Genomic DNA, 11,764 nt, shown 5'->3' on the forward strand with positions numbered 1-11,764 from the left:
CAAAGCAAAGCTTGACTGTTTTAAGAGGCATACCTGGTACGGAAGGGAAAGGGGGGGGGCATCAAATGAATCATGACATGAGCTTGCTACCTCAGCAATCTTTTACCAACCATCCTGCTAACTAGTATGGTGGCACTAGGAAAAATGCTAGCACTGGTGAATAAACACAAGTGAGCTGTTTCAGCCACAAACCCTCACTACTCATCCAGAAAGCTCATTAGTTATATAAAAGCTAGTAGTAGCTACTACTTTCTCATCTTCATTGCTTTAGTGAAAAAAAACATGCACTCTGAAAAACATGTAAGGAATTAGCTATGGTAATGTACAACAGAGAACTAGAATCAGTCAGTGGTCATTCAATTTAGGTATATACTGCCTTTGTCAGTCAATATTAAACACTGTACTGTACTTTGAAAGGTGTTTTGGGACTCTGTTATGCTAAATTATGTTTGGCTGAGACGTATGATCAATATTAGTCAATCACGTTCAGTTATAAGACATACATGTATAACTGGCTCTTATGGATCACACTTCGCTAGGCATCCTATATACATAATTCTTGCAAAACAAACCCTCTAATCATCTAATGCTTCAGGTAATATCTCAACAATTAATTTAATCTGCATGAGAATAAAAATTACCAGAATGTGTGATATATCAACTGGCAAAAGGAAATCTCCATTTCTGAGAACTCTTCAAAAAAACAAATTGACCCTAGCATCAATATACTGATTTCCAATGAAATCTATTTATATCCACTGGTACAGAACACAAGGATGAGATGGAGGGACAGTGTGACGAAACACGAGAAAGGGGTGTGTGAGCTGGCGGGGGAGCAGTCAAAATGTCAAAGAAAAACAACATGGAGATGATTTGTTTGTTGTCACCCCATATGAGATCAAGGCAGCTGGCTATAGACAGACAAAAAGAACACAAGCTACAAAACTCCTCCTACTGCAGCAGTTCATCAACCCTGTCAGTAGAGTAAGTTAAGTGAAAATTCAGTAAACTAATAGACCGAACAAATAAAAGGTAATGTTTTACAGCACCTAGCAGCCGTGGGTCAGTGGGTTAGAGCGCTCCGCTCTGACCGAAGGGTCGGAGGATCGAATCCACCCAAGGGTCATTGGTAGACATCAGGAAGGGCATCCGGTCAAAAAATGCTACACGCTCCAAACCAAAGTCCTCTACCCAGGGGCAACGCCTTAGCCCTTATCCAAAAAAGGGGTACCTGGCATAAAACTCACACATTCACATACATATAGACATGCAGTATTTGTCCTAACACAATCCATCCAAATTTAGACAAATTAAGTACAGTATATCACCATGGCAATGAACATCTGCATAGGATTCTCCCACCAAGACTACAGCAATGTCACTGCTTGGTGGGTTCTAAATTTTAGTCAACTAGTAACAGCTTTACTAAAGACAATATCAACTTTCTGATTTCACCATTCAACTCTTCCTTACTTATTTCATTCTTTGAATGAGTAGATACAAATTCCCCAAATACCATACAGTAAAGAAGTGCTACTGTACATGATACTTTCTAACCAGTGCTCCTCATATGTACAGCAATAACCTCAACATGAAAGAAGCCCATATTGCCCTCCATAAAAGATCAGGCCACCAGCCACAAAAGTTCATAGAGTAAGTTATATCCTGTATACAACATCCTGTGACTCTACCCTAATGACAAGGGTGTAAAATTTAAATAAAACACACCTACTTTCCTGTCATAACTACTTCCCTCAAGGAAGTACATTTCTAAGCATATTGAAAAGTATGAAAACATTTCCACATGTAATGCACTCACATGAACAAATTATCTAGCCCAACCTTGACTGTCATAAACTAACCACATATATATACATCAGATGCAATGAGGCACAGGATCTCCCACATCTAGAGTAAACAGCATGACCTTCATACTCAAGATGATACAGCAAGCCCAGATGTGAAAAAAAAAAAAAAAAAATCAGCAACTGTCACTCGCTAACATCAGATGCTGTCTCGGTTCACTAAATTCAGTGCCACTGTAACGTTAATAAACATCGCAGTGCAAGATCCATTTACAGAATTATTCCACTAGCCATTACCTTTAAGACCTCTTAAACAAATCGCATTGTCCTGAACTCAAAATAATTACCGAAATTGTTGGTAAAGGCCACGAAGTTTAGATGATGCTACAAGTAGAACATAATATCTGACATTTCCTGATAATTATGAGGAACAAATTCACATTTTCGTATACAATTACATAGCTGCTTCATTCACAAATCTGTCCTCTAAAGTACATCTATAATAGAGGTAGTAATAGAGGACGTACCATGGCATCCCCGCGAGCCGCCACCACACACCTCACGTCCACCCGAGCTGGGAATCAACTGTAAACAAAGTGACAGCCAGGCCCACATGAGCCGCGGGATGCGCACCCACGCCGCCTCGACCACCGCCGCCAACTTTCAAATTTGAGTCTCCGACAACGCTTTGGCTTTAATGCCGATCAGTGGTAGAATCTAAGCCAGTTAATGAACCAGTAATATGACAAGGTTTTTTATTAACTTCTCAATTCATGGTTGTGGTTCTGGGTCAGGGGGAATGCATTTGTAACGGCCTCCCATATTGGCTGATTACTGTTGTATCGGGGCTCCTTTTTCTTTTTTCACAAAATTCATATATTATCGTTTTCACTCCGTTGTTTGGTATGGTTTAGGTTTGCCGTAGGATATTCATTTCTTAAACATCAAACAATACTGTATACTGTACGAATTTATATGAACACTCGAAAATCACGATACGAGGGGAAATTTGTCCGCTGTAGTGATCTCACGGGAAGGAGAACGGTTTAAGTTTGTAAATGGGGCCATATGAATATTTCTTACTTAATAATAAAGACAAAAGAAAAAAAAAAACTACAGTTCATTTACCCTTCCATGTTGGTAAATCCCCCAAACCAATGACGGAAAGTTCATTCTAAAAGTGGGAGGTGGGGGAGAAAATGCTTGAAAACTACTCTGTCAAGCGATTCGCACCTGTAAGGTGTTCTGTTACAGGCCAGTTGGGTGCGTGCTTGAACTCCGTAACTGTTGCATCAATCACAGGCCCTCAGTATAACAAATTAATTGTATACCTAAATATTCCACCACATTTCGTATAGCTTGCACTGCGAGATGACGGGATCACTGTTTACACTAACCTACTTCGTTCGATGCCCAAACGCTTACTGAATACTGCCCCACAGCCCCACACGTAGAGCAGGGTCAGCAGGCGTTATCATGCAAGTACAGTTACTGTCGTACTGGAACCTAACAGTCGCCAAATCCAAATTCAGAAATATAACTAAACTTGCTGCATTGCTAAGCAAATAAAAAAACAGAAATGTGCAAAAATATCTAGAATGTTGTTAAGACATTGTAACAAGCTGTAAAATATTGGTAGCGTTTGCTTATGCAAGACATTAAAAAAAATATCGATAAAATTAACGTAAATAGCGCAGTCCGGAATGGTTTAAACTTCAGATAATCTTTCTTTGCATAAGCAACTATTTTTTCAATACTGTAATTCAATCTGCAGATTCTGGTTCCCCTTATTACTTTTTTTTTTTTTTTCCTGGGTCAAGGAGATAATCACGCTTCATTCTTCTCATGAGAAGCTTCTGTCCCTATCCTGAGTATGAAAATCGGCAATATTATGGACATTATTCCTACTCTCTGGTCTTCACCTAAGTTTTTTCTACCATGTAATTACAGATTTACTCGAGGACGTCTATCTGTCTATTGCTAGACGCCACAATCCCATAAGGGGTGACCATTGACTTTGAGTTATCTGCTTTACAGGGAGGGGCACTAACCCTCCACCAACCCACTTGTTGACACGTAGGGAGCACGTATGGTTTGGTTATATGGTTACCACCCAGCGTTGTAAAAGGTTTCTTGGCTTACAGGAAACCATTTGGCTTGTCATTCAATGTAAAGCCACCTGTAAAGGAAAGAAAAGCAATAAGAAGTGACAGGAAAGATGGGATAAATAGGAAGAGAGGAGGGCAGGCACAGAAAAAAAAAAAAAAAACGATAAAGGCTAAGGAAGAAGTAGGCAGCACTACATCAAGTGAGTGGATGATGGTCGCCACCACCTACCACTAGAACAACTTGAGGTTGACAATGATACAAAAGGCTTGTAATGGGAGTATGCACGACATTGCCCTTCCTCCAAATATCTCTGTTACCTGCAGAGGAGGGTAGGGTAACTCATATTGGAAACAGTCAAACTACAATACTATACTGAGTCAATGGTAGTGACAGTATAGCAACGGGTGGAGACTGGAACCCAGAACTGGTGGACTACAATGACCTCCAGGTTTGCTTCAATGTTTGTAAATCATTTACAATAAACAATTTTGGGGGGGCAACTGTGATATTGTGATTCACAATAACCTACCTGTTCATTTTAATGGCCTTTGTTTATGCTGTAGGGAGTAAAGTGCTCTATTACACAGGCGGGACAATAGTTGACTGGCCGCGCCGAGTTTCATGTCTGATTCATAGGCAGTCCCAGTGAAATAAAGACCTTTGCTCTTAACCTCCTTATCTCATATTAACCCCTCCAATTCAATTTTTTTTTTTCTTACACTACCTATTGATAATATTATTCAGCTTAGGAGAAACCAGTTCAAAAAGTCTCCCCAAAACAAAACACAAACATCTGGTGGTTATTAGTATAAAATGACATCACCAGGATAATGAAGCTACTGCTGATCACCTCAAGAAATTCTGAAATGCAAAAAATTACTATGATGGGTTACACTACATGCCATCTATCTAATGCCTGCAGCAGTCCACAGTGTTACAGTGTCTGCATCAGCATTGTCACTGCTGAGAAGTTTAATTCAAAAGGATTTCAAATAACACTACATGAGCCAAAGATGTTTTCTTGTTTTAGAAAGTAATCAACAGCACTCAGGATTCTCCACAAAACATAACAAATAAATTTTCTTCATCTATTGTATCAAAACACTATATATATATATAAACTGAATCAACCATATACCTGTACACTACACATGCACTCTTCCCAACACTATCTTACACTGGAAAGCATGGAACACACACAGTATAAAATTGCTCAAGACCAGGATCGTCTTGTATGGCAAGTCGAAGCTGGCAGGATGCAATATTAACAATAAAGAACAGTAAGTTTATATAAATACAATACCTGTATTTGCAAAGATTGCTACCCTGGTAAACTCACATAGGCTCATATATCAAAACATTACCTGCAGGCATTTGGCTTTCAAGATAAAAAGCAAAATTTCTAATGATAAGTATGCCTACTAAAATGATGGAATAACAGGAAGCTTTTCCCACAGCACATCAACTCACAACTCTAACATTGTAAGTTCCATACAAAGTGAAATAATTCTTGTTTAAAATGTGAAAAATATATTACGGCTGGTAAAATTATTTCTGCTCAGCAATGCTTCCGTCGCTCTCCGTTTCCCTCTCCTCTCATTATTACCCTGCCCCCTGTTGCTTACTGATTTCCTTGGTAGCCCTCCGTTTTCTGTTTCTAATATTATTGCTTTATGCTCTGCGTATTTTGCATCTAATTCATTTGTCCATTTTTTTTTTTGCTACCTTAGTGTCACATAGCCTCCCTAGGCTTGGTGCTAGCTTTTCTCACTACTGTATTCGTTCATTTTCAGCAATACTTACCCTCACCAGTCAAATGAAACATAATGATACCTGTGTTGTAATTCTTTTGTAAAATACAGTATGCTTCAAGTAGTGCTTAGGTATATATACAGTATACTTATCTTTAATATTAAAACATATACTGTATATATATAATATATATATATATATATATATATATATATATATATATACTGTATATATATATTTTTTTTTCATTCATTCATTGCCAGACGCCGTGTATCCCAAAAGCGGGGTGGCCAAGGCTTAGAGTTAATTGTTTTACAGGGAGGGGCACTAATCCTCCACCAACCCCACTTAATATGTAGGGAGCATATATTTATATTGCATACTTATAAAAAAATGGAGAGTAATACTCGAGTTACACCTATCTCCTGCATTATGGTTGTAAACTGGTTTTCTACTGCAATGCATAAGAATCTGAGAAATAACAATAGCAGAAGAAATGGCGATCTAGCTTATCCATTAAACAACTCCCATGTACCCTGCTGACACTCATCAAAGAAAGCAAACACCTGCAGCTATGTTTCATATCTATGGTTCAAACTCGGCATGGCAGTGGTAAACATCATGTGTTTTCGTCCTCTTATCCTCCCACACATGGACTAAACACATTCCAACATGATATCAGTGTAGACGTAATATTCGGTAGGAAAGCATTAGAACACAAACTGCGTACATCTCTAAATCTTCACACTAGATAAAGGTGTTAGTATCTCAGGAAGGAATACAGTATTCAAATACAATCATTAAACTACTGGCGGCAAGTACAATTCATTTCTGTTTTGATATACAATATTCTTTCCTCAGATATAAAATAGCAAAATTTGGTGGAAGAGAATATTAATTATGCAATTACATACAACTAAACACTTTGGCCAGGTCATAAAAATTAAAGTGCTAAAGTTAGCATGCAGCACTTGCATAAAATCTGACCCAGTATCACAGACTGAATAACAATGACAGCAATCAAAGTCTACTATTCTTTATACTTCCAATATGCAAATATCTAGTATCTACCACTTGTCATCAAATCCATGAATTCATTCAGGGTGGACATAATAAAAGTGGGTCGTGTTAACAGTGGTTTTGTTAGTTCATGACACCTCTTTCTTAGCAATTAATTCTGCACATTACACCTCATCTTCCGCATGCTATGGATGCAAACTACAGCACACTGGTATCAAAACGACAATTAACATACATGTGAATATTAAGGTGTAACACTGTATGCAAAATAAACTGCCAAGGATGAGGTGCTACGAAGCCCCCAATGCCAACTAGAACACAGTTCAATGCCACCAAGCCTCCCTGTTGTCACTCCTTACTGCTCCCTCCTGCCACTTTAAGCATTCTTCCCTATGTACTCTACTCTGTCTCCACCTCAAAAATTAAGCAACATATTCACAAACCACTCTACTCCTGGAGAGGGATTTCTCTATTTTATACACACAATTGGCTGGTTTTAATGTAAATCTGGACTGAAAAAGGGGAAGGACAAAAGACAAAATTGTACACATCACCTTATTTTATCACAAATACACCAGGGACGTTAATTTTATGTGTCAACTCCCACTTTCAACTTCACAAAAGCTCATTAAGATTTGGTAAAGGGTTTTCACATTACTAAATACTTTTTAGTTCTACCCTTGGAGTAAATTGAGAGTGAGATACTGTATATATCATAAAAATTTAAGCACAAGGCAAGAACACAAAATGGGAAGAAAACATCATATACATATATACTATACATATAATCCATATATGCTGCCCCATGAGGAGCGTAGAAGCCTGGGGTCGGGCAAGTTGGTCCTGACACTTAAGATGAAAGTGACCGGCCTCATTCATCCCTGAGTGGCATTACGTGAGCAATAAACCTCAACCATCCCTTGGATATAAACCTACACGGGCTCTATCTGACTGGAGCGCCTTAATTACCCACTAAACCACTAGGTGCCCTAATTTGGTTATATGTTTACCACCCAGCATAGGAAATGGTTCCTGGTGTGCAGGAAACCATTAGGCTTGTCAATGTAGAGTCACCCACAGGCAGAAGGAAGAGGAAAGAATGAAGAGAAAAAGGAAAAGGGAGTGTAAAGTCACCCGTAGGCAGAAGGAAGTGGAAAGAATGAAGGAAATAAAGACAGAGGAGGAAGGACGGAAAAGAGGAAAGGGCAGACACCCAAAGCAGCATTACATCAAATGAGTGGATGGTGGGCATCCCAACCTACATGCATGTATATATATGTATATACATATGTAATCAAATTCATTTTATATTACACGTGCAGTATTTTCCTCACGTGGTAAGTATGCATCTGCACTGAAAACTAATTCTGATATATAAAGAGATAGTAAAAACAACACAGGATAAGAAGAGGATGATATAAAAAAAAAAAAAAAAAAAAAAAAAAAAAAATGAAGGTGCTAAACAGGAGATAATAAAAGCCAGAAATATAGCAAACGGTCATGGAAAAAGGAAAATAATTAAGATGAAAATGAGGGGGGGGAGGGTGAGAATGATGAAGGGATAACAAAGTCGAGAGGAGCTTGAGAAAGGACAAAGTTCAAGCTTCAGGGAACAAACTGTCTAGCAGAGTGCTTATAAGTACAAAGCACATACAGCTAACAGGAGTCAGGGTTACCACAGAACAATATGAACTAAACTGATTATAAAAGAAATTATTCAACTATACAACAGGAACTTCAAAATCCATTGGGAAACTGTCAAAAAAAAAAAAAAAAAAAAAAAAAAGGTATAACAAGTTTGCAGCATTTTGCCAGCCCAATCTGTGACTAAAAGGGAAACTATGTTGTGAGGGAAGACAATAACTGCTGTAATAATAACTATACAAAATTAAGAATATAACTAATTACCATTATACAGAGTCATCCAGCATCGGAGATATATCTCTGAAATTATTACATAACTGACTTGTGGAAGAACAGATACTGATAGGACAGCATCTGATGTCTTTTGATTGTTTCATTCTGTACTTGAAACTGGCTAACTTGCATAAGTTAATGTATTTACATAATAATGACAAAAAATTATGCAAGCTGCAGATTACTAGTATTTAAGCATGACTAATAATTGCAGCACATACTCCCTATACAAAAACCAAAATGTCATAATTTGTTTGCATCAAAGAATATGATAAGCTTGAAAGAGTTGTCATTGCCAGGAAGTAGTTAATAATTCTCTATTTAATTCAAATAAATAATTAAATAGAATCTAGTTCATATGACACAAAGTGACTATAAAACTAATCTCACTGAGTTTAAAGCATGAAGAACCAGCTATAATAAGAAGCAGTGAAACTTGTACAAATCTTGCCAGTGCTATCCTATTGATATTTGTTAAGGTGGGGGCGCTCACCATCCACTCACTCGATGTAGTGCCGCACTGGGGCCCTGCCCTTTCCTCTCATCCTTCCTTCCTCTTGTCTTTCTTTCCTTCATTTTTTCCATTTTCTACTGCCTACGGGTGACTTAACACTCTCTCTTCTGTCTTTTCTTTACTTTATTCTTTCACCTTCTTTCTGCTTTGGGGTGACTCTACACTGAGTGACAAGCCAAATGGTTTCGTGTACACCAGGAAACCATTTACTATGCTGGGTGGTTACCGTATAACCAAATTATGGTGTCCGGTGGTCTAGTGGGTAATTAAGGTGTTCCAGTTGGATTGAGCCTGTGTAGGCTTATATCCAAGGGGTGGTTGGGATTTATTGCACACGTAATGCCACTCAGGGATGAGTGAGGCTGGTCACTCTCATCTTAAGTGTCAGGACCAACTTGCCTATCCCAGGATCCTCTGCTCCTCATGGGACAACATAGGACTGGATGATGGATGGATGGAGAAATAAAATGTTCTACAGGCTTCCACTGTGAAAAGAGCATGAGAAGTACAGAGGGGGAAGGGGATAAGCACCAGTAACCTTTTCAATGTGATGATGTGTATTTGTTGTTCTTACCATGTACAGTACTGACAGTTTTATTCAGTTTCGGGATGCGTTTCGATGTGGAAAGATTAGTTACAAGAACAGCATTCAATAATCTCCTTCACTACTAGGGTGCTCTCCTAAAGCAGAGAGAAGTTGTTTGATAGTAATGAGAATGAAATGACAAGTACTGTACATCAAAATGAAAATGTTACTCTAGAAAGAGCTTACCCTCTCCTTAATGTTACCAAGACTCCACATGCTTTTCCAAATTCATCTTATGGACCTGGCATTTCTCATGCTTTTCCAAATTCATTTCATGGACTTGGCATTTCTCTAAAACTGGTACGACAGGATTCACCATCCACCCACCCATCATCTAATTCAGTATTGTCCCATAAGAAGCATCAGAGCCCGGGGCTAGGTAAACTGATCCTGGCACTCAAGATGAATGTGACCAGCCTCACTCATCCCTAAGTGCCATTACATGTGCAGTAAACCCCAACCACCCCTTGGATATAAACCTGCACCGGCTCAAACTGACCGGAGTGCCTTAATTGCCTACTAAACCACCAGGCACCATACTTTGGTTATACGGTTACCACCCAGTGTAGTAAATGGTTTCCTGGTGTACAGGAAACTATTTGGCCCGTCACTCAGTGTAGAGTCACCCATAGACAGAAGGAAAAAGAAAGAATGAAGGAAAGAAAAAAGGAAGAGGAAGGATGGAAAGTAGGAAGACAGGAAAGGGCAGGCACCTGAGAGCATCACTACATCGAGGGAGTGGATGGGGAGAGGTCCCACCAACCACTTAACAAAATATCTATTACCGGTAAATGTCTCAGTTCATTTTGCCTTTATACGTGAATCCTCACAGTTTCATAGCCCAGAAGTTGTTTTTGTACATGCAAATTCAGTTACGATGGACTTGGACTGTATTTAATAACTATTCCTGGACAATGCACTATGGGGCATTTGGGGTCAGTTTGTCTAATACCTCTTCGGTGCCTTGATCCTCTCTAAACTCAAGTACTGAGTCTGAAGACCAATACATTACCCTTATTATTCTGGACTGTGGTAGCCCAGCCTCAGGCTGTATATGAGATTAGCTGTTTTTGTTTTATCTACCACCCTCATTCATCACGCAAACTAACATCTTCCTGTTGCTATACTGTTATTATCATAATCATTATAATCATCCTGACCCAGTGTGCCAACCTACAAATTCTACATAACAGGGGTGACCAAAGCCACCCAGGCTCATGTTCACAGGCAGCTCTTTGGCAAAGTGTAGCTTGCAAGACAGCACTGGTTTTACACTCCTGTTGTTCAGCCAATGTTGATACATTACATATTCAGGAGAGACTACACTACCCATATCATATTGTTTAAATATAGTATAACCACATTAAGAATCAAATATCAACTGCAATGTTTCTTATAGCATATATACTGTATAAGCAACACAAGTTAGAGTATAATAAATGGGTGTAGAATCAAATCTGCTTTTTTTTTTTTTACTTTGAAGGAAACAAATATATGCACTTATGACTAAACTTAGTTCTGTACCGGTCTGGTACATAATTATACGATAAAAGTTTTCCATATCTAATGACTCTTGAATATCTTAAAACTGTTGTGAGAGGCCATTAGGACCTGAAAGAGTCACCATCCCTGCTGTTTATAATACAGTATTTCCTCACTTAATGATGGAAAGACCTATGTTCCAAAAATACTATTTTCTGAAAAAAAGGTGTAATACGTCTGGTGATAGTTACATTCCAACACACTTCTGTAGGTCAAACATACAGGTACTCCTCTCCTTACGTAAATTTGAGTTACGCAGATCCAGATACATCCAGGCTAATTTGAAAGATAAAGATATAAAAATACATATTCTACCTATTCAAAACGCACGCCAAGTCCTACTTGGTTAGCCAGGCACCAGGTGGCGTCTGTGCGCTTCCTGCCTCCCAATTTGTTTAGCCAGTACACATGCGATTACTGTTGTAGCATGAGGTACACAGCTGTGTTTTCTGTCATTTCGACACTAAGTAAAACGGAAGAGAAAAGGTGGTGGTGAGAGTGGAAGAAAAAACGACAAAC

The 11,764-nt window shown here is 38.7% G+C and overlaps 1 protein-coding gene across 1 annotated transcript in view; it reads right to left on the reverse strand.

The window, feature by feature from the left end:
- The window catches only part of LOC145417562 (uncharacterized), a 295,451-nt gene extending 293,089 nt beyond the window's left edge, over positions 1 to 2,362 (reverse strand). Inside the window, exon 1 of the mRNA XM_080286269.1 lies at positions 2,333 to 2,362. Coding sequence (XP_080142395.1) covers positions 2,333 to 2,335 — 3 coding nt within the window. The 5' untranslated portion in view covers positions 2,336 to 2,362. The remainder of the gene's footprint in view (positions 1 to 2,332) is intronic.
- Positions 2,363 to 11,764: the final 9,402 nt, after the last annotated feature.

This window comes from Coenobita brevimanus, chromosome 110 (genome assembly GCF_032717465.1).
Source record: "Coenobita brevimanus isolate Jiangsu-jjx chromosome 110, ASM3271746v2, whole genome shotgun sequence".
In the NCBI taxonomy this organism is placed as follows: Eukaryota; Metazoa; Arthropoda; class Malacostraca; order Decapoda; family Coenobitidae; genus Coenobita; species Coenobita brevimanus.